Source organism: Rhinolophus hipposideros, assembly GCF_964194185.1.
Source record: "Rhinolophus hipposideros genome assembly, chromosome: 24".
NCBI lineage: Eukaryota > Metazoa > Chordata > Mammalia > Chiroptera > Rhinolophidae > Rhinolophus > Rhinolophus hipposideros.
Genome location: NC_138070.1, coordinates 12235683 through 12249593, shown reverse-complemented (window position 1 = coordinate 12249593; position 13911 = coordinate 12235683). Strand labels below are relative to the sequence as shown.

At 42.5% G+C, this 13911-nt stretch overlaps 1 protein-coding gene across 1 annotated transcript in view; it reads right to left on the bottom strand.

The window, feature by feature from the left end:
- The window catches only part of CCDC60 (coiled-coil domain containing 60), a gene marked incomplete at its 5' end in the record, with an annotated part of 127747 nt that overhangs the window by 59334 nt on the left and 54502 nt on the right, over positions 1–13911 (bottom strand). The window contains one exon of the mRNA XM_081037769.1: positions 9050–9129. Within this exon, the coding sequence (XP_080893895.1) occupies positions 9050–9129 (80 nt within the window). The remainder of the gene's footprint in view (positions 1–9049; positions 9130–13911) is intronic.

Here is a 13911-nt window from a genome sequence, read left to right as displayed (position 1 = left end):
ATATATCTTACTGTCTGTCAGTATGTTAGAGAAGGTGAGGGGTAGGTGACTGGGAAACTGGTTTTAAAGATGATTCTTGTTCCTTGGTACTTTTGGAATAGAGGCACGAGGACATTAATACCTGTTGAAATGTATTTCCAAGCATTAATTTTGGAATAATAGGGTTTAAACTGCCTGCCATTGCATTATTATTGCTTCATACTCATGTGGGTCATGGGTTGGACAAGCGACAGAGTGGCCCCTGCCTCACAGTGGGCTGCAAGATGATTTTCGGTCTAGCATCCCGAGTACTGCTCCGAAGCCTTGTGCAGATGTTCTGAGATGAGCTTGGTGAACTTGCAGGGTTTCTGGCTTTTTAATATTTATCTTATTTTACTTTTAAATGAAATCATGACCCTAAAATATCAGTTAATATTATGGGGAAGAATGAGACCAAGAGGTGGTCAAAGTTCAGGAAAAAAGTCTTCACCTGCCCTGAAAAAGGTGAATGGATTCCAACCATTGGCAATGGCTCATCTGAGTGAAAACTATGAAAATAATCAGTTATGGAGGGGCTGGGATTAAAGGAAGTGCTGAGTAGGATTTTACATGAGGGATCCTGGGGATGGGAGATGGTCTCGCTGAGGCCGGCTGGCTCTGTCTGTGGCTCAGCTGGACGTTGCCCGTACATTTAGAGGGGCTTAATATCATGAAACCTTCGTGTTTTTGCCTTGCTTTACAGAAACTGCTTATTTGCTGCTGGTGACTGTGCTAAAGGGGAAAGAGCAAAAGTCATGTCTGAAGTACTTTCGACCTCTCACGCCCTATTTCTTGCTTTTCTTTCATTGCTTATGAGAAAAGTTTGTTTTGTTTTAAGCATTTATGAACTTGCTACTTTTCAGCAACTGAAACACAATGTAAATCTAGAGGATTTCAGTTAGCAGTTGAAAACTTTAAAGCTACATACCTTAGGAATTTATCTTCAGGAACTGAAGTGTATAATGATGTAACTCCAAAGATGTCCATCTAAGCATTGTTTATATAACAGGAGAACAAATTGAAAACAACCAAGAAGTCCAATGATAGGAGATTGGTTAGATAAATCATACCATAATACATTCTTACAATGGAATATTACACAACCATGAAGATGGTTGTTATGCTTGAGTGGACATTTGATATTAAAGAATTATTGCAATTTTTTTAGATGTGATACTTTACTGTGGTAACGGTTTTAGAAAGAGCTCGTCTCTAGGTAGTTGTTTAAATACAGAGGGTACAAAAATGCATACACATTTCAAGAAAGGAAAAACTATTAAAATTGTAATACTCGATATATACCGATGACAAAGGATGAATACAGGTCATGTATATACATTTTTTGGCACCTCTGGTACTTACAGATAAAATGATAAATGCTTCAAAATAATGGGAGGAGGGTGATATATAAACAAAATAAGATTGGCTATGAGTTGATAATCATTGACCTGAGTAATGGGTGCATAAAGGTTAATTATATTATTCTGCCTGCTTTTATAGATATTTGAACATTTTCATTCTAAGAAGTTTAAGAAATGAAGTTGTGGCTGTGTATTTATAGACATGGAAGACATGCATAATCTATTGCTAAATAAAAATCAGGTTACCTGATGGTATATGCAGAATGGGTGTTTTTTTAAATGAAAAAAATACACATGTACATATAGAAAATTATTGAAAGTTGATATGCCAAAAATATGAATAAGGATTATTCCTGGGTGATGTAATTGTGTGTGGTTCTATTATTTATTTATATCTACTTATCTGTATTTTGTAGTTTTCCAAGATTATTTTATTTGTGTATTTTTAAAAAGTCCTGTAAAATATAGGGCTTGGGAAACTGTTTGGTAGTGTCTATTAAAGATGAGCATATGCGAACTCTATGAAGCAACAGGTTCGTTTTTAGGTATATTCCCAACAGAAGTGCGTGCATATGTTCAGCAAAACACATGTAAAAGAATGCTCACAGCAGCTCTGTTTATAACAGCCCCCAAGTGGAAACAACCCGAATGTCCGTCAATACTAGGTAGATATGTTGCACTGTCTTCTAGCAAGGAAAACTATATAGAAACTGAGAGAGAACAAACCCCAACTGCATGAGGCAGTATGGATAGCTCAGAAACAGGTTGAGTGAAAAAACCCAGATACTCGAAGACGGCCGACAATTTTACGTATGTAAAGTTCAAAACAGGAGAAACTAAATCTTCAAAATCAGGAGAGTGATTTTCTTTGGGGTAGGGTAGTGACTTGGAGGGGAGGTGAGGAGGTTTTTTTGGGGGGCTTGGTAATGTTCCCTTTTTGATGTAGGTGTGGGTTACGTGGGTGTGTTCATTCTGTGAAAATCTATTGAGCTGTGTGCTTAATGATTTGTGTGCTTTCCTGTATTATGTTATATTTCAATAAAAAGTTAAGCAAAATTGCAGGGCTTAATGCAGGCAGCCTGTACGCTAAGTGGTGGATTAGTGCTTTATTGTCCAGCCTGTGGCTACATCCATTAGAGTAATAGCTTGTTGAACAACCCCAATAGGAAGAGATTTAAAATTAATATGGAAATCCTGTACTAACAGCTGCATTTGCACAGTCTCCACTTAGGAGCTATCTATCCTGACTTTTCCCTCCCATCCTGTTGGCTCCAGTTGTGCTGAAAACGTGGCCTTGCAAGGTTCAGATTGGGGTCCGGGTCTGATATGCTGGCTGTGGCCCCATGATTGGGGACAGAGAGCTATCCAGGATGAGATCATCTTCACATCAGTAAAATAGTTACAGTCACTTGGGGAACATGAATGATGTCATACACACAGCCACTAATTATTGAGCCCTTACCATGTATCAGGCACCGTTCTAAGTGCTTTGTGTGTATTAACTCATTTAATCTTCACAACAGCCCTGTGAGAGGGAGAAAGTGTTTTTGCAATCCCCACTTTGGGGATCAGGGAAATGAGGCAGCTTATTTGTCCCTCTGTGGCTTGTAAGTGCCGGAGCTGGGATTTGAACCTAAGCAGCGAGGCTGAAAGCCTACAGGGGCTCATTGGACAGAAGGCAGGTCTGTGATTACTGCTCTGAGCTAGGTTCCTCCTGGCTCAGCCTGGCCACGTGATCTTTTCAAGGCGACATCTAGTCACCTTCCCTCCTGTCCCCTTAGCCTGATGCCTAGAAATACCAGAGGAATTCTGAAGCATGCATGCATGCATGCATTCATTCATTCAACAGGCATTTATTAATAACCTAGTATGTTATATCCCATACCACACATAAAGAAACTGAGGTCTACAGAAGTGAAGTGATTTGCTCCATGGCCACCCTGCTGTTAACTGGTAACGTTGGGATTTGAACCCAGAGCTGATTCCAAAGCCTGCGAATTTTCAACTATGCTACGTGAGCCCTCCAAGCCTGGCTGTAAGAGTGAGCACACTGCCTGTCATTCGGGAAAGAATCTCAGAAAACAAAGTTTTGTGCAAACCCCTATGTAACGAAAGGCTCAAGGCTTCAAGATATTTTGATGCTTAAATTTGAATACAGGGTCTTCTAGTTTAGAGGATTTTTTTTTTTAGATCAAGTCTGGGTTCAAACGGAAAGAGTGCTGTGATCCATTAGTGATGTCTGCTTTGGGCACAGGACAGGATTGGGGGCACATATACATCTATCATCCTGGACCTAACTTTTATTACATTATCAGTTTCATCTTTTGTTGGGAGCTCACTCTACCTCCTAGCTCAGGCACAGACCATACCTCAAAGTGAATGTTCCTTATAAAATACCATTAATTTACAGAACAGCCTAAGAAATGGGGTGAGATGATAAAAGCGTCATATTTCCTGTTGATTTCTCTCTCTTTGTGAACTAGGATATCATTTTAGTCAGGCTCCTTGGTTGGCAAGCTAGCCCGATTGAGAGGGGTTTATTGTAAGAGTACATGTCGTCACGTAGAGGCTATGAAAAAATCTCATGGGAATCCAAGATCAGAACCTCATACAGAGAGCAACTAGAGCTTTTCTCCAGAAGATAGCTTTAGGAACCACAGTAGCAGGAGTCTGAAAATCTTCAGGTTGAATACTGGCATTAATTACTTAAGGACTTTCTTCTTTTATGCTTGTTCTGTTCTCCTCAAACCTCCCGTTTGGTTTCTTCTCCATCTTTACTTATAGCATCTGCTCACCCATCATCATTTTTCCCTTTTCCCTTTGGCTTCCACATGGCTCTCCATGGCCCCCTGGTCTCCCTTCATAATTGGCTTGAAACTCCTGCTCTCACTGCTACCTGCTCGATTCTTGATTTGGTTTCCATTTTGCATTCTCAAGAGTGATTGTGTGTGTGTTTGTATGTGTGTGTGTTTCTATCTATCTACCTACCTACCTACCTACCTACCTACCTACCTACCTACCTACCTATCTATCTATCTATCTATCTATCTATCTATCTATCTATCTAATCTACCTACCTACCTACCTACCTATCTACCTACCTACCTATCTATCTATAGTAATACTAACTCATGTCTCAAAGGCCAGTTCCGAATTGGCTATCTGACTATGGCAGATTGAAAAAAAAAAATGACCCCCATCCTCTACCCTTCTGCAATGTGACTTTGCAGCTCTTCCCATCAAGAAGTGGAGTCTATTTCCCCACCTCTAATCTGAGTTGGATTTGTGACTCACTTTGGCTCCAAGAATATGGGGGAAGTGATGTTTTGTCATTTCCTAACCTAAAGCTCAAGAGGTCTCACACACTTGCATTCCCTCTCAGAATCCTGCCACCATGAGAACAGCCCTAGTTAACCTGCTTGAGAATGAGAGAACACGTGGTTTGGGCCAAGGCCGTCCTAGACTTGCCTTTGGCCAGCTGTCCTCCGAATGTACGAGGGAGTCCCAACCAACATCAGCAAAATCACTTACCCAAACCTCAAATGCTCAAGGATGCCCAGCTGAGACCAGAGAAACTCCCAACTGCACTGCAGACTTGTAATCACTAACGCATGCTTATTATTGTGAGTCACTGAGTTTTTGAGGTGCTTTGTTATGTGACAATAGCTAACTGATACAATGACTTCAGGTGAATTTCTGAACTTCTGAGTCTCAGTTTTCTCATCTGAGAAATGGACCAACAAGATGTTTTGCACATATAAAATTCAGCAAATATTTATTGAGTGCCTACTTTAGAACAAGCACTGAGCTAGACTCTGAGGAGTCACAGGACAGGCTGGCTCTGTTTTAGGATTATGTTAGTACCTTCTCCTTCTAGCCACAGACCATTTACCAATAAATCAGAGCGGACACGCCTGCTTGAATGGCAGTGGAAGAGGGAGAGGTCAGTGAGTTCATCTAAAAGGCCCAATGGAAATAACAATGGACTAACCATCTCATCAGCTGATTTATCCCACAATTTTATATAGAAAGTATCTACTTGACTCACTTCCTCTACTAAGTTAATATACAGGCCTCCCCCTTTATTTTTAACTGCTAATTTCTAGGGATGGACAAGAGAATTAATTCATCCCATCAGTAAACACTCGGGGACCATGACCGTGGACATGGTATACTCTAGGCTATGACAGATCTGATGTCCTAGTGAAGGAAGCAGAGATAAAAACAAGTCATTGTTGCACACTGATCCGGCCTTTCCCCTCGTCTCATCCAATCCACTGGTAAATCCTGTGGCTCCAAATGTACCCTGACTCCATCCATTTATCTCCAGTTCTCTGCTCTTTGCCTGCCCAAGCCAGCGTCATCCCTTAACCATAGTCTTCCAATTGGTGTCCATGCAGCAGATGGGGTGTTGTTTTGAAAATCAGATCATATCCTTCCCTTGTTCAGAGCCCTCCGATGGGTTCTCATTGCACCTAGACTAAAACCCCAACTTTTCACCACAGCCTATGAGGCCCTAGGCCTTGTATGATCCAGCCTTTATCTCTCTAATTTCATCTGTTGCTTCTCTCACCCTCTCTCACTCTGCTCCAGCGACACTGGCCTTCTTTCTGTTTCTGCAGCATTTCCATCTTGTCCCCACTTTGGTCCCCATCCACCTGTTGTCCTCTGAAATATGCCCCCCACCATATCTTTGTGTGAATGGTTCTTTCTCACCACTCAGGTATCAGGTCCAGGATCCCCTCTACAGAACTGCCTCCTCGGACCTCTCTACCTCAAGTAGCAGCTGTCTCCCCATCACCGTGCTATGTACGTACATGACCTTGTGTCATATTTTCCCCAGTATGCGGCCAACATGCCTCCAAATCCTGCATATTTACTTGTTAACTTGTTTGTGGTCTTTTCCCTATTATAATACACATCACTGTCTCTCATTCACAGGAATCTTGTCTGTTTTGTTCACGGCTGTGTCTCTAGTACATACAGTGATGCCTGGTGTACACCTGGTGATACCTGGCACTCTATAAATATGTGTTGAAGAAAACGAATGAGCACAGAAAACTAAGGAGGACCAAGAAACGTCTAACCCCATACAAAAAAAAAAAGCTCCTTCCTTTGCCAAAATCCACCAGTGTTATTTCTAAGTGCCTTGCTTCAACTGTCTATCAGATGTAGTTTGAGAGCAAAGTCTCAGACCCCATAAACACTTGCAAATCTGTACCGTGCTGGGGCTTACTGGGGGAGGGAGATTAATTCATCACTGTTTGTTTGTAATTGTCTGCACCTAAGTAAACATTACCATGGGTAAATCACGGCTTCAGGTTCAACTTTTCTGTTGTTTTTAGTTTTTGCAGAGATGTTTATTTTCCTTAAAACACTCCCAGTAAAAAAGCACTGGCAGCTTGGGAGGAAGATACGTGATTGGCTTCAACAGGCAGCCCAGTCAAAGAACTGGGCATGTGCAGACGCCCCATTGTCACCTTGCGCTATGAGAAATCGGGCACGTAAAGGCATAGCGAGCTGCTTAGTGCCACCAAACATCTGGAGGAACCGGTGAAGAGGAAAGCGGTTCAATTTTTATTCTTTTTAACATCATGTTAAATTGGCCATGAAACCAGGGATGGTGCAATTGAATTATAAGAGGGCCGAAGTATTAAATAAAAGTCTAGGAGATAGTCAAGGTGTTTGGCTCAAGGCGGGCTAGATTCTAATAGGAGGTGAAGCAGATTTGAAAAAACAGTAAGTGGAAAAGACAACTTTTTTTTTTTTTTTTTTTTGCTAATAATTTGCCTCACTTCATATCAGAGATGGGGCCATCGGCTTGGCATGTTTTAGAGAGGTGATTTCCCCTGCATGTGACTCCTTGTGAGACTCTGAGACTGAGCTTCATCAGCCCCATCGAGCTGGGGACATTCTTTGTAGGATTATCCCAACACTGACTATTATATTAGTCTTCTCAGGCAGCATAACAGAATTACACAGACTGGGGGGCTTAAACAACAGACATTGGTTTTCTTGTAGTTCTGGAGGCTGGAAGTCCAAGATTGAAGAGTTGGCAGGGTTGGTTTCTCCTGTGGCCTCTCTCCTTGGCTTGCAGGTGGCACCTTCTTGCTGTGTCCCCATAGGGTCTTTTACCTCTTCCTCTTTGTATAGGGACTCTCGTCCTGTTGGGTTAGGGCCCCACCCTTATGACCTCATTTAACCTTAAGTACCTCTTTCCTGATCCTATCTTCACATACAGTCACCTTGTGGGTTAGGGCTTCCATATAAGGATTTTGGAAGGAACACAATTCAGTGCATGACACCTATTGAGCACTTGAAATGTGGTTGGTCCGAACAGATATGTTCTCTAAGGGTAATATACGCTGGATTTTTCATCATTCATCATTTTTCATCACTTTTCATCATGTATTCAAAACAAAATATAAAGTATCATTCATATTTTTTATGTTGACTACATGATGATAACGGGTATATTGGATTAAGTAAAATGTATTCTTAGAATTGTTTCCCCCAGTTTCTTTATACTGCTTTTAGTGTGGCTACTCAAATATCTTAAATGACATGTGTGGCTCTTACCTTACGTTTCTGCTAGATAGTGGGCGTCCCGAGACTTCCGAGGGCCGTCACCGCCATCCCGCCTGCGGTCAGTGCGGCCCTGTCTTGACCCCTCCCTCGGTCCCTTTCACCCCTTTTCTTTGCCCCACCTTCAATGCCCACACCTTCCTGCCTCCTCTTGGGCTCGGTCATCCAGTTCCATCCAGTTGTGCTGCTGGACTGGTCAGGGGTGGAGAAGCAGGTGAGCAGTGGAGAAGGAGGACCTTGTAGGTGATGGAGGTGAAGGAAGGAGACGTCTCGCTGCGATGTGGCTCACGTAAGACAAACAGGCAGCGTGCTGCCTGCATTCCCCCACCACATCCTGGTATGTGCTGTGCTAACGAGTCTCCATCTCTTACTCAGCCTTGAGTTGCTTTGCCAAGAGCCCCATTTACGATCCCACCTTGGGTCATTCCAGGTCTCAAGTAGTAGTTAAGGGGAGAGGAAAACAAGTCTCATCTTGCCCCACAGGGATAAATAAAATATGGTCCTAGACCTGAATTTGCTCATATTATCATGGAGGAAGGTGGGGCGGGATGGATACAGATGGCACTGTATTCAAGGCCGGATCAGGGGCACTTTATGTGTGTTATTTCGCCCAGCCCTTCTAAGAGCCTCATCTTATATTCGTTTTACTGGTAAGGAAACAGCAACTCGGGGAAGTTAAGGAACACCTCCAGTGTCACGGGCCAGCAGGTCGCAGGCCAGTATCTGAGACCGAGTCTAGCTGACTCTCTGCTCCCGTGCTGGAGGCCCTGGAGGAAAGAGGGGAGGTTTTTCTGGAGTACATGGGAACTCTGTTGAGTTGGATTCAGGTCCAGGTAGGAAAGCAGAGGGAATTCTAGACAGGGGACTGGTGTGTGCATGAATGGGGCTGTAAGTCTGATACAGGTACACTGGAAAGTCCAACCAGGAAGTGGATCCTTACAGGGTTACCCTCCTGTAAGTCTTCTGCTTAATGTTTGGGGTTGGGGGGCTGCCAGTGGGGCTTGGCAAGCATTGTAGGCACCACCCCGTAGCCTGCTAATCCCTGTCAGGTCGTCCATGGGTTATTCCGTGTGGGGCTGACTCACCGGCTCCGTGTAAGGTCCTTTTTGAGGTTTATTATTTCCTTGTCCATATACTTGATGGTCTTTTTTGGCTTCTCTGGGACCTGAGGGGAAGCCAAGAAGTGAAAGAAAAGAGTGTTAGTATACCTGTTGCAAGTGGAACCAGGCTGCAGGCAGCTCCTGCGTTTATCTGAGATGTGTGATCAGGTTGGGGTGGGGGTGGTTCTAGGCAGCACATCTAGGCAGCATCTGTTATCCCAAAGGGGACCATGTGGCATGGTGGAAATAGCAAGGGCTTTGGAGACAGGCAGACCTCCGCTCTGATCCTAGTTCTGTCTGGTGACTGGCTGTGTGACCTTGGACAAATTACTCAACCTCTCTGGGCCTCCGTTTCTTCAGCAGACCAGGGGAATAATTCCTACCTTGTGATAATTAAACTAATTGCCAAATTTCTGACTTACAACAAGCACTGGAAAATGGAGTCTTCTGTTATTAGCATTATATTCAACATACAGCAAAGAATTAAATAATAATCAGTGTTGGCAGCATAGGTAACTGATTGGGAGAGCTGAAGCTCGTCAATGTAAATATGCAACTGTACTTTCCCCCCTCGCTGGCCCCCTAGCAGTATTTTATGAGTGAATTATCCAGGTAATTGTTCCCCTTCCTGTATTAACTGTATTCGTTTGCCTTACCTAGCCATAGACGAAACCTCCCAAGACTTAAACTCATTACTCAGAAGTCAACACCAGGTCAACATAAAGAAGAGAGTGAAATGAACTGTATTTTAATATGAAAGTCACTTTTCTCAGCCACCAGTTTGGTGGAACAATAACAAGGCTATTATCTGGATTATCCTGTCTTGAAATTAAATTCCGGCAACATTAGGAGTGCTTTTTTTCTTTAAATAAAAGGAAAGGCTGAGAAATTACGGGAAAATAAATGCATTCAGGTGCAGCTGGAGGGAGGTACATTGTGATGACTGTTCTGAAGGGCAGTTCGTCAGTCAATGCTGTACAGTCAATGCTGTACACGTGTGTGTGCCCTTGGAGCGAACAATTCTTCTGTTGTCAAGCGTCCTGTGGGAGTATGCCTGTGTGGGCACAGAGGTTCACCAACAAATGCTTCACTAGGATGCTGATTCACGAGCAAACTCTTGGAAACCACCTATACATCTTAAACACTTACGATGTAGCTAAACAATAGAATTCTGTGCAGCAATTAAATGCAATGATAATATAATGATGTAAATACATATATATATATATACATATATTCGAGTAAGAAGACATGTCACCAAGCAATATGTATCAGATGATTCTGTTTTGTTTTTTAATGAGCTATGTGGATGTACACTTACCAAGGAATATGGAAAGCCATACCTCCAAGTGCAGTGATTCTCTCCGGGGGTGGGATCATGGCAAATTTTATTTCTTTTTCTTTGCTTATGTGAATTTCCTATTACCTTGCAATAGGTATTCATCAGATATGTAATAAACAAAGAGAAGCAATTAAAAAATTTAAACAGCCAAGTGAAGTTTGACTAAGGCTGATTGGAAGCCCCGTCTAAGGAGAGGTAGGTAGGGTTGGGTTAACCCTGAGGAAAGAAGACAGAGTGAGGACGGGTCAGGCACTCATGAACAGAAATCATAATATGGACAGACACGTGCGAGGAGGAGGCGTGGTGTTTTCCCAGCAGCCACCATCACGCACTTTCTCTGAAATGAAGTTGGGCTTGGATGCCTGCCTCTCTGCGCCTTTGAAATGAAACATGGGAGGTAAGGAGTGTGGCTGGATCAAAGGCGAGTGACATCTGTGCTTGGGCAGTGGGATGGAATGTGGAGTCTGCCGTGGAGTGAAGGGACTGGTCCTGGCCGGTCTGATTCTCAGCCATTTTTCTCCTGGCTCACCCAGCACATGTTCTGGGCAAGGCAGCTCAGGTTTAGGCTGGGAGTCGATGGTCATTGCCCAAAGTCCTCATCATTGCAGTTTCTTCTCATCCACTAAATTAAGCAATAGGACGCAAAACAAAAGAATCTGGGCTAGCCTTGAAGAAGTTCAACTGGCTATGAAACAGTGAAATCATTTCTAAAGTTGATCTCTTTAGCTATTATTAAGAACGACTTATAGGGAACCTGTCTTGCTCATCTCAGTACACTAAAGGGTTTCAACCCCTTGGCTGAAAATTGATGGCAGACCTTTCAGTTTTTATCTTGAGGGATGGGTGAAGTGGGTGGAGAGAGAGACCTCCAAGGAGGCATGTAAGGATTTTCAGGAATACTTGAAAACACTTCTACATAATAGACATTTGCTTTTCTCCCTCCCCCATTAGCCCTTCACCCTCCCTCTCGATACCAGTTCCCTGGTTACACTTTCTTGCACCATTAAGAGATACTCATGGTACTGGCAGTGGGGGTCGTCCCCAATGGCAGAGCCCATCCCCCATCACAGTGACTGGTCTGCGGATGGGCGTGTGACCCAGTTTGGGCTAATAAGATGCAAGCAGACATTTTCCTGGGGCTTCTAGGAAGCATGATTCCTAGATCTTCTAAGGAAGCACAGGCAAGGAAGTTCTATTTCCTCATTGACTGTGAACAGAGGAGCAGACATTCATGGGAGTTGGTAGCTGCCATTTTGTGCCCAGGAGGGGAGCCATTTTCCAGCTGAAGAGGATGTGGGGGAAAGCAGAAAGGAGAGTCAAAGAAAAACTTGTCCCATGGCACCTTGCTGAACTAATCAAGCTTCACTAAGAACCTAGACTTTTCATCACATTTCCTTTATTATTTAAACCAGTTCGAATTGGCTTTTCTTTTTCCTGCAATCACAAGATTTCTCTCTGAAATATGTCCCTCCCTTGGGTGTGCCAAGGCAGTCAACCGATCAAGAATTATTTTAACTAGTCCTCTTTCCCCACCACTTTCCCTTTTGGGGCATCAAGTTCAGATGACCTCCATTCTGGTGCATTTTGCAGTGAAAGCATCGAGACTGATTATTTTGAGATCAAACATTTGAAATCAAGGTGGCCTCCCTCTCTCATCCCTCTATTTTTTTGGAGCACCCCACTAATTCTTTCCTTCAGGACCAAAGTCACTTTCTTAAAAGACACTGTGAATTAAATATACTTAAGAGCACAGAAAAAACAAACACACTCAAATTTCCCTGCCAGACAATATGAAATCCATGGTTGAAACCCTGCTTAAGGTCACAGTCCAGTACCCTGTCACTTTCCTAATTGTCTCAAGTTACAGCCTCCTCAGCAGCTATGCTACTGTCTACATTTCAAGCATTCTCTCTCTCCCCCCAGATCCCACCTGGCGCTACACCAGGATTCACACTACTCTAAAAGAGTACCTTTGTATTGACCGGAATTGGTGCTGAACAGTTTACAGCAGCAAAGCCAAATTGTGTCCTCAACTTGACACAGAGCTTGAGCAGGACAAGATCCTCCCCACAAACCCCGCAATTATGTCAGCATTGCAGTAGATTCTTGGGAAACCACTTTCATTGTGACCGTTGTTTAATTACAATTATAATAAGCCAGTGGTGACAACTGGCATTGAATGAGGAAATTCTGGTTGTCAGGACATTTACAAACACCATGTGATGTTAACACAATTAAAAGTTTACAAAGCACCCAAGAATCACTATCTCTACAAACTTGCTGGATGGCAATTTCACCATATGTATGACCGGCCTGAAAAATACATTTCCTTTTACCCCAGCGATTTCATTTCTGTCCAAGGAAATTATACAACAAGGATGAAAAGACTTACCCATGAGGATGTTTATAACAGCAAATGTGAATAAGAGTGAAAAACATCTCAATGTCCAGCAAAAGACAGTTGGGGGGATAAATCACGGTCTATCTAGACAGAGGTATATGATGCATTTGAATTTGGTGCTATTATTTAATATCGCTATAGATGTATACTTATTGATATGGAAAGAAATACAATTTCAAGTTAAAATGCATGTTATAAAATATAAAGAACTTAGATCATAGAGAGTTTTAAAATTTATATTCATAATTTCTAAAACTTTATATGATCTGAAAGAAGGTATATTTTAAAATATTGATATATGGCAGGGAAGATAATTATATTATAGGCTGGAAGCAAATATAACAAATTGTCAATAGCAATATTATTTCAGGGTGCTTGAATTATATGTAAACAGTAATTTTTAATTTGGTTATCTCTTCCTAATTTTAAAATAATGTACATATATTACTTGTCTAATAAAATAATAGTGTTTTTCATGTTTGTAAAGCAATTCTGGCTAATTCTACCAGTATAAGCAAAACGTAAGATTTCAATGCTGGTTTAAACTGAGTAATCTAAATGTCTGGAATCATGTAAGTTAATAGTTTACTTTAATACACTGTGTCATGCAGGGCCTAGGCAGGAAAACAGGGCTCATGCCGGGTAGTTCAATAGAGGCAACTTAATATGGGGAGCAGTTACAAAGGTGTTGAAAGAGCTAAAAAGCCAAGTAGGGGATGGCAAAGAAAAGCTAGATATTAGCAAAAGGAAGCTTCTACCACCTCCAGGGCTGGTGGGACTAAGGGATGAAGTGGTCCTCACAAACTCTGGAATTGAGCCACCTTGGCAGAAGTTGTTCTCATGGAGTAGATAGGTGGTTTCAGTTGGAGGTGCCCCCAGAAGCTGAGAGAGAGGAGAGGGAGAAATGCCCTGGCTTCTCTTTCTATCTCTCACTCTGCGATTTCCTGCTGCGTCTCCTATTGGCTGAACCTACCTGGAAGCCAGCAGGCAAGGGCACCTGGGAAATGTAGTTTGCAAGGATCAGCCCCCTGTGGGGAGCAGGAAATGGAAAGAGGGTCAAAAACAAATGATTATGGTTATAGCTTATATAAATGCTTTGTCTTC